Source organism: Electrona antarctica (genome assembly GCF_951216825.1).
Source record: "Electrona antarctica genome assembly, chromosome: 15".
NCBI classification, from domain to species: Eukaryota; Metazoa; Chordata; class Actinopteri; order Myctophiformes; family Myctophidae; genus Electrona; species Electrona antarctica.
Window position 1 is genome coordinate 19,444,789 of NC_136796.1, and position 14,708 is coordinate 19,459,496.

The window sequence follows — 14,708 nt, forward strand, 5'->3', positions numbered from 1 at the left end:
CCCAGACAATCTGTAACTTACAACAAACCTGCAAGATATCATGACAGAAAATGTGGGTAATATCCTATTGTTTGAAAAACACTGCTGTACACATGGCATGATAAACTAAGAAACATATAGTAGATGTAGATACAGTGCATTGCATTATGTCTATATATTTTCGTGGTATTTTCGTCGATGATTATGGACATTCTGTGTTCACTAACAATACACGCAGCAGTGTCTGTGGTCAACATCAATTACCTTCGCTAGTCGTCGCTAACGCAATATGACATTTAGGGCATGGAAAACTACAATGCTTCAACGCTTCAGTTATATATAGTGTTTACATTCATATAACTTTGAATACCATAACTTCTTAAACTTTCTAAATATCCTCAAATTAACATACACGTACTATATCATCAAACATTTCAGCAGTTGTATAGTAAGTGGGAACATGTTTTAGGTCTATGAATATCTAAAATCAATGAATGGACTACAATTGTGTGGAAACAATTCGGAGAACCAATTCAAAGACTTAGGGCGGTCCTTCATTTTGGGACGGTGATATGATTGTTTTTCACAGTATAGTAGATTTGTTAGTGGCCGTTTTTGCTGCTGTTGTAGCCCAAACATAGTATTTTGTCACCAGACTATACCGGTAGATGGGCATAGTTCTCTGATCCACTGAAGTGAGAGTGACAGCAAAGAAACAAAGCCAAGTGATCCTGCACTACATTTTGGGCTCTTTGGAAAATATTTAAAGCCTCACTATGTAACTTTATTTAATGAATACACTTTTATTTTGTCAAAGTGCATATAATAATGGTAGAGAATACAAGTGGTTGTATTTTGTGTCCCGGCTCTTCTATTGAGACATTTAGATGGTGGAAGGTCATGTCTCACCTAGACACAGGATCTGACACAAAGTTTGACCTGATGGTCAAGATTCATTTCATCCCGTGAGCAAGCAGCCAGCTCTATTAGCTCAGTGGTAAAAAAAAATGCAGCACTTGCGCAGGCAACCGGGTTCAAATCCGGGGGAGAAGAGGAAAGTTACATAGTGCAGCTTTAGTATAAGTCTATAGAATTGTACATTTTGTTCTACGACATAAATCACACACGATAATATCTCAACTGTGAATTGTGGAGCCATAGTGTCCTTAAACATAATATTAAACGTCTTTCAATTGGATGTGTGGCTCAAAAATTGTTAAATGTTGATTCGTGGATATATCTTCCTCTATTCGCTACAGAGCAAGCTACTGATTTTCTTAATTCATCTAAAACCAAAACCCAAAGATTCCATTGGAGCACATGTTGGAGGTAAACTCTTGGTTTAGAACACGATGACATCATTCCTGTAGCAGCAGCTATATGGACGCTTTCCCCAGCATCCATTCTGACTGGTAAACACACCTCAAGTTTACTTACTGCATGTCACCCATTTTCAACCTTATAAATTGGTCCTCATTAATGTTCATTATAAGATGGCACCATTTCTGTCTACTCACTTTGTATCTCAGAGGCGGCGGGCATGGACAGTTAAAAAGCTAATAGAAACAACAACGTTTCTCGTCCTGGTAGGTTTAGTATGATGAACTAGAAGCCATTGTTGTGATGATGACACAGTGGAACCGTCCAGATACAGAGCACAGACACAGAGAATGTAGACAGAAATGCCACTGTCACAAATAAGTGAGGACCCATATATATGGAGATGATGTTGAAAACATTTTTTAGGGGCGCTATAGCACCTCCTAGCTTTGTGTGTTTGTGTGTAGCACTAGTGCTCAGCAAATTGGCTGAGCACGGAATGTGATGTATGATGAAATGATGTATGATGATAAGAGCGCCCCTCACTTCACACAAGTGTGATTTTTCCCTTTAAGTGTGGGTGTGAGTCGTTGAGGCGTCCCTGTGCCTGTATGTTATGAAGTGAACCGTACACAGGAGCTGTGCCTGTATGTTATGAAGTGAACCGTACACAGGAGCTGTGCCTGTATGTTATGAAGTGAACCGTACACAGGAGCTGTGCCTGTATGTTATGAAGTGAACCGTACACAGGAGCTGTGCCTGTATGTTATGAAGTGAACCGTACACAGGAGCTGTCCAGGCTGGGACATTGCTGTTCCTTCTCACCAACACTATAAAATAAACAGGATTTTAAAGGGATAGTTCACCCCCAAAATCACATCTCACCCCATGGCGACTTGAATTCATGGATAATTTTGTCACATTCAAGCCAATAATTTGATGACCAGCTCCCTATTCTCCCTATGGAGACCTAACCACTGCTGGTCATCAAATTATTGGCTTAGGAATCCGACAAAAACAAAAAAATATATATCCTTGAATTCAAGTCTCCATGGGGTGAGTAATCGATATTTTCGGTGAACTATCCCTTTAAATACACAGTTGGGGAGGCAGGACGGGGGTTCAGGGTTCTGTAGCGATGACCTCAATTTCAATGGGCTCCACCTGCGGTTCAGTATAGGTGGTGGCTTCCTCCTCCACCTCCAGCTGCTCCAAGTCTGGCTCTGTCACAACTACTGCCACCTGCTGGAGAGACAGAGACAACTTCCTCAGTGAACACACTTTAAACATGTGCAGTAAAGGATGTGAAAACACGACTAACTGTTTTATAGTTTAGGAAACTAAGTGCATGATGAAATGTGAGTGTTGGTTTGTTGGTTGGAGAGTGTAAATATGGACCGGACCCATACATTAGATATGTTGAATCTGAATCCCTGAGTCTTTGTCAGGAAAAACTGTATTTTGTACTAAAAAGTTATATTTTAAGTTATGGAATTAATCACACAATAAATTCTAATGTTTTCATTGTAATGCTTGAGCATTACATATAAGAACACAACATTACATATAAGAACACAACAAAAATGCAGTTTGCTAAAGCTAATAAAGCAATAATAATCAGAGTTACCTGCGGTCCTGCAGGCTGCAACACAGGGGACTGCGCTACAGGGGATGGACCTGGCATCGCTGCAGCAGCAGCTGTAGCAGCCTGCACTGCAGGGATGGCTGGAGGGCGGCTTTGAGGATAGACCGGCCGATGATGGCTGGGAGCCTGCAAGAATGAATGAATGAATGAAACAGTGTGAAGAGCTGGTAACATCACTTGCTAATGAAGGGCTATAGGTAGCATAACTTAGACACAGATATGGAATTAACTTGAATAGCTAGCGTCATGGGGTGAACGCTTGCCGAAAATAGTGGATCTACACGACATGTTGCGATGCGTTGTGAAGTTGTAAATATGCTATATTTGGCAAAGACATTTGGTGCAGAGGGGAATACTAGCAGACCTAGAGCCCCAGGCTCCCATGCAGTCAACAAGGGAAAATAGAAAATAATAATAATAATAATAATAAAAAGAAAATATTAGCACAGCATTGTCCAGTGTGACAAAAGGAGCAGAGAAAAATAAGCCAGAATGTGTACCTACAGAGAGAGTGGAGTGCACGTGGACTCACCTGAGTTCCACCAGCAGCCATGACACTGAGTCCAAACATCATGGCGGTGATACAGAGCAGAAGCTCCAGAACCAAGAAGATCACCAGGGTTCCCAGGATACCGTCAATCAACAGCTAACCACGACCATCCACGAGAAGAGACACATATCAATCACATGCATGGTGGACATACGGTATAGACCTCTGTGCATAACTGGAATTATGGATAAGGGGTCAGGACAGATAGGCCTTTTTGGGGAGGGGTCAGAATGAATTATGGACTTAGATGGTTATGGACTTAGAACTGCTCTGAGAAAGTAAACCCAGGCAGGAAATGTGTATGTCAACTTCTCGAAACCCTAGACTACAGAAACTATTGTTGTTGTGCACAATTTGACAATATCAGCATTGAAAAAGAAACATGTAAGGTGACAGACATTCTGTGAGAAAATATAATAAACATTTGTTTTTCCTTGTTTTTTTGCTACATTTCTTAAGTATAACAAAAAAACAATTTTTATACAACCAACATTACACCAGTCATGCTGTAGGTTCAGTCACAGTGCATGTCTTTCTTTTACAATACATTTCATAAGGCTTCCGAAGAGTCCTTAATAATTCAATACATTTGGATAAAAACACAAGGTATTGCTTGATAAGAGCATTACTTACTTTACACTTTTGCTCGATCAGCCCAGTGCATTTCCTGAAACAATGTTGCTGCAGACAAAGACATATGGGATCTGTTTTTCTTTTATTAAATGTACATTATTATTATTATAATTTTATTGTGGATTTGATTCGCCTAAATTGAAGTGTATTCAAGAATACAGTTGAATATGATTGAATTTGATTTGTGATGTTTGGGTTGGATGTTTGGGTTGGATTGGGGGTCAAATCAACTAATGATTCCCAAGCGCGGCGCACGCTGCGGCTCACCGTTCCAAGAGATGGGTCAAATGTGGAGAACAAATTTCACTGCGGTAACGTCTGTGACTAATCGTACGACTTTGACTTTGATAACATAACATAACATAACATAACATAACATAACATAACATAACATAACATAACATAACATAACATAACATAACATAACATAACATAACATAACATAACATAACATAACATAACGGTGGGAGACGGGGGAAAAGAGGGAACACCAGGCAACAGACAAAACAGATAATGAAAAAACAAAAAACAAGCCAAAAAAACAAAAAAAACAAAAATAACAGATTCACACGCACACACACACACCATGACATTTTGGTCACACCGTAACTTCACCACTTGACGTCCATTTAATGTAGTTTATAATTTTAGCACTTGGGCCCATAGTACCAGAAGGTAGGGGGAGTCATTCAGGGATGACCGGGAAAGTGATTCCCTCTGCAAAGGCAAGGAAAGGGTCCCATACTGTGTGGAATTTTGCGACAGAGCCCCTCATTATGTATCTAATCCTTTCAAGCTGCAGATTATTAAAAATATCTCTCAGCCAATGTGTATGGGATGGCGGGATGGGTGATTTCCATCTCATAAGTATTAGGCGTCTTGCCAGTAGTGTTACAAAGGCTATAAGGTCTACTTGGGATCTAGACAGTGGCAGTTGAGAAATGCCAAACAGCGCTGTAATGGCGTTAGGCACTATAAGTGTCCCAGTTAATACTGTGAGCGTCTCAAAGATTTCAGTCCAGAATGTGATCAGAGACGAACATGACCAAAACATGTGTGCGTGTGTTACCGGTGTCTGATGGCATTTTTCACAGTTAGGATCAACGTTATCGTATATCCTTGACAGCTTAGCTTTCGTCCAGTGGGTTCGATGTACGACTTTACACTGGAGTAGGCCATGTCTAGCACAAGCTGATGAAGTGTGAACACGACTGAGAATATCCTGCCAAAGATTATCTGAGATTTCCATCTCCAAATCCTCCACCCAACGCTCCTTCAGCGTTATAAGGTTATAAAAATATGAAGTTTTCCTTTTCTCACCGGTGCCTGAACCAGAAAGTTATCTATGGGGCTTTTTTCGGGTTTGTCAGGGAATTGGGGAAACCTGTTACGCACAAAACTCCGGATTTGTAGATACCGAAATAAATTTTGTCTGGGGAGATCGAACAAATTTGAAAACTCTTGGAACGAACCAAAAACGTTATTAATGTATAAATCTTTGAATTGTTTGATTCCCAGATTGGCCCATACGGCAAATGCCCCATCTGATATGGAAGGAGGAAAGACATGTTTTTTTATTAGTGGGGCCAGGGTGGAGAAGGACTGTAGGTCAAAGTGTCGTTTAAACTGATTCCAAATTTGTAGAGAAGTTTTAACAATTATATTATTTGTGTACAAGGAGGAGTTGCAATTGGGAGGGCAATGTACCAGAGTAGCCAGAGATACAGGCCTTGAGGAAAATGTCTCCATCTCTAACCACTCTGGAGGAGGGCTAAGTGCTCCTGGATATAGCCAGAGTTGTAGCATACTGAGATTCGCAGCCCAATAGTATAATCTAAAATTTGGCAAGGCCATTCCTCCCAATGGTTTTGATTTTTGTAGAAAATCCTTACGGAGTCTTGTTTTTGTTTTATTCCAAATAAAGTCCAGTATTAAGCTATCAATTTTTTTAAAGAACGTCTGTGGGAGTATGCACTGAAATAAGTAGGAGAACTTAGGTAGAGTGTATTTTAACAGAGTTAATCATTGCGGCCAAGTTTAGTGGTAGCAGTGACCATCGCTCAAAGTCCTGTCGCATACGAAGTAGGCATAGCTCAAAATTGGCCTTGAACAGATTGTTGAAATCACTTGTAACCTGAATTCCTAAATATGTGAAGCTATAAGCAGATATTTTAAATGGGAAATTATGTAAAGGATATGTTTAGGTGATGTTTATTATTTCAAAATAGCTCCCTCTTAACAATTATCTGTGGTCAAAGATCTACCATTGATTTAACAGGCCAACCTTTATCTGTTTTATAAAGTGTCTCATCAATGATACATGCCATTTGCTGTTATATTATACTGATTGATAATAATTGTTATTTATGCACACCTTTGCTGTAAATTAAAGTGTAAATGTGGTGATTTCACAAAATATGGCAAACAGCTAAAATAACCAGACAAGCCAGTCTACGTGCAAGGTCACAACTCACATTACTATATGCATTGTGAGCACAATTACACATTACACAATTTCTTACAATTCATTAATCAATGGGCATGCCAATAAAATAGGGATGCCAGCTAATATTCCCTGCAGGTCCAAGCACTATTGCAAAATGCAAATAACATATAGGCCTAAAATCACCAAACTTACCCTTTAACAAGAATAAAAGTGAAACACTTTAGGAGCTTTTGCACATAATAAAAATATAAGAGGGAGCTAAGATAACTATGATAAAACTGATAACTATGTTCAGTATGCTGAAATGTATTTCACAATGAGTGTAATGACGTTTTAACCCATTCTGGGCGGGAACCCCTTTTGGTGTTGCATTATGTAATGCTTTAGCTATTGAAAAATAGCAGATCTACAAGCTCATAGCGCGGCACCGAGTGCTGCGCTACGAGCTTGTAGGTCTGCTATTTTTGAAGAATCGTGAAAAGTGACATGAAAGTGTTTGAGAACGACTGACATAGAAAAACATACATTTTTCAAGAAAACAGGATTTAGAAGACATTTGCAGAATCGTTCTCAGGTCAAAATGGGTTAATTCATTCGCAAAACCATGAATTTACTTAGACTAATTTTTAGATGAGCCCATACACGATTGTCGGAACTTGATTCAAATTGTTTTATTGGACAGAGCAGCACGTGTGTGTGAATTGTTCTACAGTATGCAAACATTGTTTCATTCTTGCACCAGGCAAGTGTGTGTATAGTTGCACTTTGATGTGTAAATTGTTAATTTATTTACTACAATTCTTCAAAAAGGTTGTATATACCGATGAGACCTTCAGTTTCATCACATTTAAAATTGTAATGAATCCGAATGTAGATATACCAAAGATATTATCACTTGGAGACAGATAATTTAATTGTATATCTTTGACCACAGTAAGCTAGTGGATTGAGTGGGGTTATTAAATACCAATACACTGATTGATCTGCTATACAGACTTTTCACGTGGATCATAAATTGACATAATAACGCCATAACGCGGGTAACGCACGCACACTAACTATAAGGCTGTTATGGAAAGAGGAAATGTAAAGCGTTAGGTTACAAGTTACTGCAAAAAGTAGTTTCGTTAGGTAACGTAACGTGATGTAAGGGCGTTAGTTACAACACTGTATATTAGACATGCAATAATTCACATAAACTTTTCTGATCCGGTCTAGAATCAGCCAGCTTATGTTTGGGATCTGCGCTCCCAAACATAATTCCTGAATGACAGGGTTAGGGCTTAAATCTCATGAATCCATCAAGTTTCTTCAAGTACTTTTTGGAATGTTTTGTTTTGTCGTGTATATAGGGGAACAATAACATTGTGGCACCCAATTGGACAAGGATCTGATGGGATCTAGAGTAGATGGGCGCTAGACTTGATCACATGAAAAACAGGCTTTCCTTCACAATGGAACGCCTGGTGACACAAGGTTAGTAGAAGCTAAAGCTTAAGTTATACCTCATCGCGCGAAGGTGTCACACACCAAAAACAGCCAATGTACAAGCTCACAACTGCGAGCTCGTAAATCGGCTATTTTTGCCGCAAGTTTAAGTGTCATCAAAAACGTCCATGCCCATAAGGCTAATGAAGAGTTTACCACAGCGTGTAGCTCCAACTTGCGGCAGTGTTCACAGTGGTAGGAGTCCTGGCGGTACGGCAGGTGTTTGGACATCAGGCCCAGGGCGGCCGTCGCAAACGCAGCGCTGATCAGATGCAGCACCAGCACCACTTTCACCTACACAGTACACATGGCATGCAACAAGCAGCTCACATACATATAGTACATCACAGTGATTTCAGTGAGTTTCAAACATCATCCGTCAGTCAGTCAGTCAGTCAGTCAGTCAGTCAGTCAGCCTGCCTGCCTGCCTGCCTGCCTGCCTATATGTACATACACAGTAGGCATTGTACACACCCAGTAATGCAACATCAATAGTGTTGGCAACCTCGATTATTTCATGTTTGACATGGTGACTTCAAACGGTGTGAGGCTGATTGGTCAGTTGCCATACAATACCAAACTTAATCATTGCTGATACGGCAATCACAGTACCCTATAAAGTGTGACATAGCATTACTATTAGTAAACTATAATTGTTTACTAACGTATTATTATTCTGTCCTACATAGGTATCAGAAATGAGATTATTAACCACATACAGTAATAACTACTTATTAAGCAATGTTGTATGTATACCTTGGCTAATCGGTGTACAAAATAGTATAAACAAACAATATTTTGAATGTTTCTGGGACGGTACGGTAAATGTTGTTTAGATTATTCATTGTTCTGTAATTAAAGCTCACCCAGAAGAGAGATGGAAACCTCCCACTGTGGACCAGCACTGAACCAGACAACGACACCTGTACATCACAACAATGAAACGTTTTACAACAACAACAACAACAATAATAATAATAATAATAATAATAGAACTGTGTGCGTGCGTGCGTGTGTGCGTGTGTGCGTGCGTGCGTGCGTGCGTGTGTGCGTGCGTGCGTGCGTGTGTGTGTGTGTTGGCACTGACCTGGACCACAACGATGAGGAACAGAGCTACGTCTCCGGTGAAGTGGACCTCATGAATCTGCAGAACGGAGGCACTCAGACACAGGATAAGAGCTCCGATGATGATCTGGATGGCCTGGGAGGAGATAGAATGAATCAGTACATTCGGTGTAGGTGTGTGTTTGTGTGCAAGTGTGTGCACGTGTGTGTGTGTGTGTGTGTGTGCGTGCGTGCGTGCGTGCGTGCGTGCGTGCGTGCGTGCGTGCGTGCGTGCGTGCGTGCGTGCGTGCGTGCGTGCGTGCGTGCGTGCATGCACACATGTGTGCGTGCATGCATGAGTACACATGTGTGCGTGCATGCATGAGTACACAAGAGTACAATTCTTTGGTACAGTACGAAAGAGAATAGGCATGTTCATAGAAGATGCTGTGTGCTTGCATGGTTCCTATACACAGTGTGCATATATCAGTGCAGTCTTGTGCAAGTGTATGTGGTGTGTTTAAAGAGTGCAGTCCATGAATGAGGTTGCTCACCCCGAGTGTTTTGGGTTCCATCCGGTGGTAAGAATCCACCTGTGCCAGGGTCAGAGTGGACACCGGGGGTGCCATATCCTTCGCCATCATGGTCTGACGTTAGAGTCCCTCGTATGGTGCAAAGAAATGTGACTGTATGTAACAGAGCAAAGACAAAGTCTACAATGTAACTTATATGAGCCATTTGATTTTACGGAATCACATAATTATATTATAACAGCATCACGGTGTCGGTTACCAAGTCAACCAAACAGTACAGTCATACTGTATTAAGTTGAATACCAATATCAGTTTGTATCATCTTTAACATACTTTTTAGTATTTTCATCCCAATCAAGCATAAACTTGACTTTAAACCATCACACACCAAAGTACTTGGTTGATTTGTAGGCGCATGATTATCCTTTTTCATGACATTTGTAATGAGCTTGTAGATTATAGCATTGTACCTAGACCAGCGGTTCTCAAAGCGGGTTCCGGGCTGGGACCCTCAGGGGGTCCTTAAGGGCGTTCCAGGAGGTCCCCAGCAAAATTAGTTAGAACCCATTTCTAAGCTTTGGCTATAGATTCCCTGGAACAGTTTCAGAAGGGAGTCCACGGGGTCCTGGACAACCACTGGCCTAACATGCAGGCAGCACAGTGATAACTGTCAATACTGTGTTGTGTCTGGCATATCTTATTCGTGTTGCAGCAGGTATGACATTTAAAATGATTTAAATAGTGTCTGCAACAGCAGGCAAGCGCAACCAATGACATATGCATGAAATAGGAACGCCAGGTTGAAAGTGGTTACCGGTATGTTACATTTGAGTGAGCTTTTTTTAAAGGTTGGCCATATAGCTATATAGTATATAGCCTACTCGTGGAGGTTTTCTCATGCCGGAAACATTGCAAACAGCAGGGGGCAGGCCACAGCTTGAAAGAAAACTGATCAGCCATCAGATCAATGCTGTTATTCTTCTATTAATGTTATTACCATTTTATTTATTATTTAATTTAGACAAAGAGCAGATTTAGTTTCATGACAGGGCATACTACTGTAATATGACTGTGAGACTGCATAGACCAGTACGACGCCTGAGGCCGAGAAGCGCCCTCGCCCTTTATCCGCTTGGGTGACAGTAGACAGACTGCTGGGCGAGCTGACACTTTGGAACAGGGGGTCAGATCAACAAATGGAATTAATTCTGTACTGGCCATATATGGAGTGTGTCTTGAGTGTACAGAGTTGGACGAGGCCAGATCAACATATGGAATGTCAGAACAGGTCAGCTCCATATATGGAGATATAAGGGTGGCAGCGATGGCAGTGTCTTGAGTGTGTTTGATGAGGGCCCAGGCAGAGAACTCTAGCTGTCGCCGGTTGCCGGGCGCAGGTGCACTAATAACTTTGGGGCAGGCCTGTCTAGAGTTTAAGTGAACAGGTATCAGTCAAAAGGGAGACATCGAAGAGGAAGGATGGATCGGGAAGGATGGATCGGGAAGGATCAACATAATGTCAGGTCTGACATATATCCATATGGAGATCTATGGGTTTGAGGTTTGAGGTGAGATGTAGAGTTGCTGGCCAATATTGATGACATCAGGGATCTCCATATGGGCTTAATATTGAGGACGTGATGTCACGAGGCATGACCATATATGGAGCGTGACTGACTGACTGACTGACTGACTGACTGTGACTAACGAGAAATGCACAATTCCATAGTTAACTGCGACCTGCAGTCGTAATAATAAGTCAATCCTATGACCAGACTAATATCACTGCATGCCGTATATATTAGTCAATAGTCTGGAACTTTGGTGTGGATAATGTATTTCCAAGGGGCGGTTACAAACAGATTCCAACGTACATCACAGGCTCACAGCAAAAAAAATGTCTCACTTTGAATGGTCCGATTCAAAGTGAGTGTGGCTGACCCCAGAGTTGTGGCTGACCACAACTCTGATCTGACCCCCTGTTCCAAAGTTCCAGCTCGCCCAGCAGTCTACTGTCACCCAGGCGGATAAAGGGCGAGGTCGCTTCTCGGCCTCAGGCGTCGTACTGGTCCATGCAGTCTAACAGTCATATTACAGTAGTATGTCCTGTCATGAAACTAAATCTGCTCTTTGTCTAAATTAAATAATAAAAAGAATGTCTCACTTTGAATGGTCCCAATCAAAGTGAGTGTGGCTGACACCAGAGTTGTGGCTGACCACAACTCTGGACCTCCATTGGTGGCTGACCACAACTCTGGGGTCAGCCACACTCACTTTGAATGGGACCATTCAAAGTGAGACATTTTTTTTTGCTGTGACGTACGTTGGAATCTGTTTGTAACCGGTGAGCTAAATTTAGGCTAATTCAAACAGAGAGATGCCATACCAATCTCCCCAGGGATTTAGTTTTTCCTATGGCAGATTCATCTGGTTTCCAGGCTAAGTCAATCCTATCTTGGAAAGAGAATAGTCACTTAAGGTTTTGTTCTATTTTGACAACTGATTCAATAAAACAATACAATTAAAAGCCTCTGCTATTTCAGTCAGTCTCTGTGACACACTACAATGGCAAAAACATATTTTCATATGTCTATATACTGTAACCAATGGATCTTTTATTTATTTGAGTGTGTCATGGTATAGGCTACATGTCACTGTCCATGGTGCTTAAGGCAGTGACTGTCACCCTGTGATCCGTTCTGAGCTTCTAGATCTGACATTCGTCTTTTTTTAAACCATAAATAGCTGAAATAAACTGATAAAGTCTGAAAAATGAATAATGGACTGCACCCCTTCAGAGATGGGTCTGGTTATAACACAGTTATATCGATGTCTTTAAACCAAATTCAATGATGAAATAGACACCTTAATAAAGGCTTTTTAACTTTTTCACCCGGAAAATGCCTTTATTTATTTATTTATTTTATTTATTTACTTTGTTGTGACATTGTTGTATTGTATTGTGTTATAATTGATATGTGTCAAACAGTTGGAGATTAATTGGTTAATTTGCGAGGACCATGTGTGGTGTTACAATAAAAAGAGTTCCGGTATACAAATGTTGTTGTCATGACTTATATCAGGGCCCCATGGTCTTTACAATACAGAATATAGATCTATGTTGTTGTCATGACTTAGATCAGGGCCCCATGGTCATTACAATACAGAATATAGGTCTATCCAAAACATCTGCAGCCAACGATGAATCTCTTAGTTTAAATGGCAATATACATTGACATCCATAACACTAATACAAGCCTTGTGAAGGCATATGATTGAAATGTGAGTGGGAAATACCTATATTTTATACCATTATACAGTGTCATGCAACAATATTTTAAATTAAATAATTTATTTGAGTGTTTGCTTCTGTAGGCCATATGTTTCTGTATATATATGGAGGACGGGAGGAGGACCTCCATTGGTTAAATTAACTGGTTTGTTTTTATTTACACAGACTAAATGGAGCTATAGAATTTTGTACGGTAAACATTTATTTAGAATAATGATATACCACTATACCAGTATATGCCTACAGCCTGCTAATCAGTTAAATTGCAGGGACAATAAAATTAATCTATTGGAATCATAGCCTACTTTTTCACAATAATCTAATCTAAAAAAGCCCACTAATCAAAGCAAGCAGTATGTGGAAATTCAAATTATACAATTGATCAAAAACATGAAATTGACATGCAGCCAATCATCTGTTCTTTACAGTCATGCTTCATGGCAGTAGGCCTACATTCATAGCTATTCGGCGTACAGTCAGCTACACTGCTATACAGGACAACACAGTCAAATTTTGGAAAGTCTCCAGGCACACTGCGCAATCATATCCTGTCCTGACTCCATGTCTGACTTCATCTCACAACTTAGCCAATAACAATAGCCTACAGTGTAGGCCCTACACTGATCAGAAATAGCTGCAGGCCTATGATGACAAAACAAAAAGCTCACTTCTTTTTGATTATTTGGGTCCATGCCATGATGATTATAAATTATGTAAAGGAATGTATGATATCCAGCCTAACCTTCATCATCAACATCGTCATCATCGCGTCCCACATGCAGTTTTAACAACACAATTAAGATCTTTGTCTTACCTCCTCTGGATCAGACAAGCAGGTATTTTAATCCCGTCACTAGTATTCTAGTCCTTTATATCATATGTGACAGTGACAAGCCCTTTGGGTGACAAATAACAGGCTATAGGCTACAGCAGCATGCAGTCAGTGGGTGACTGACTACATGGGTGTGTGCTGGTCGCTAACGGGACGTTATTTCACTGCAGTAGAAAGATGCGCTGCAGCGGAGCGGCTCGTTTACTCTCCGCCGTACGAGGGTGTCTCTCGCCCCCAAAAAGAACCGATCTACAAGCTGACAACGCGTCGCGATGCGACGCGTTGTCAGCTTGTAGATCTGTTCTTTTTGTAAGCTACATCCATTCCTTTCCCACAATTCCCCTATTTCATGATATAATCGCTTTTTCCATCTGCACTATGCAGATCGCAGAACGATTGCATAGCAACACAGTCAGCGCCGCTATACAGTGCAAGACTGTTGTCTTATCCTACCCGTTATTTTTTGCAAAGCCATATGGTTGAAACACTGTAGGCTATAAACTTGCTCCCATATACTGATATAGGGCATCATCACAGCATCAAAGCGTTGCTATATTAAAGGACATTAGGCTATTCATTCATAGCCTATAGAATGTTACATGAATCGCGTAGAACTTTTATCCTATGCCGCTTTCTAATCATTATCTGTAGGCCTACTGTAGACTTAGCCCTATGTGCCCTCTCCCTACGCTCATCTCGGAGCTACAGAATGAGCGTATAGGGAGAGGGCACATATGGGGCTGCTGTAGGCTATAGCCTAAGTGAATGATGCTGGATGTAACTCAAGGGCATGCAGCACAGCAGAGTTCTGGAAGGAAAATGCGAGTAGCGTCACCGGTGTATGGTTAAATTAAAGGAATACCAGGCGACGACCAACAACAACAACACCGCTAGCATCATTCCTCACCACCAGCCAACCTGCACACCCATGCTGGATATACACGCT

General features: G+C 40.9%; 1 protein-coding gene across 2 annotated transcripts; it reads right to left on the minus strand.

Annotated features, from left to right (window-relative positions):
• Positions 1 to 2,370: 2,370 nt before the first annotated feature.
• Positions 2,371 to 13,830, minus strand: LOC306938448 (uncharacterized protein). 2 transcript variants are annotated; one of them, XM_079522627.1, is made up of 9 exons: positions 13,745 to 13,830; positions 9,660 to 9,791; positions 9,149 to 9,262; positions 8,928 to 8,984; positions 8,218 to 8,355; positions 4,128 to 4,175; positions 3,477 to 3,590; positions 2,927 to 3,070; positions 2,371 to 2,541 (listed from the first exon to the last, which is right to left on the minus strand). In XM_079522627.1, exons 2-9 carry the CDS (start codon positions 9,747 to 9,749, stop codon positions 2,422 to 2,424), a joined length of 825 nt encoding a protein of 274 aa, XP_079378753.1. In that variant the 5' UTR covers positions 9,750 to 9,791; positions 13,745 to 13,830; the 3' UTR covers positions 2,371 to 2,421. The 2 variants fall into 2 exon arrangements, with proteins under 2 accessions (XP_079378753.1, XP_079378752.1); XM_079522626.1 differs by having other exon boundaries at positions 2,371 to 2,544.
• Positions 13,831 to 14,708: the final 878 nt, after the last annotated feature.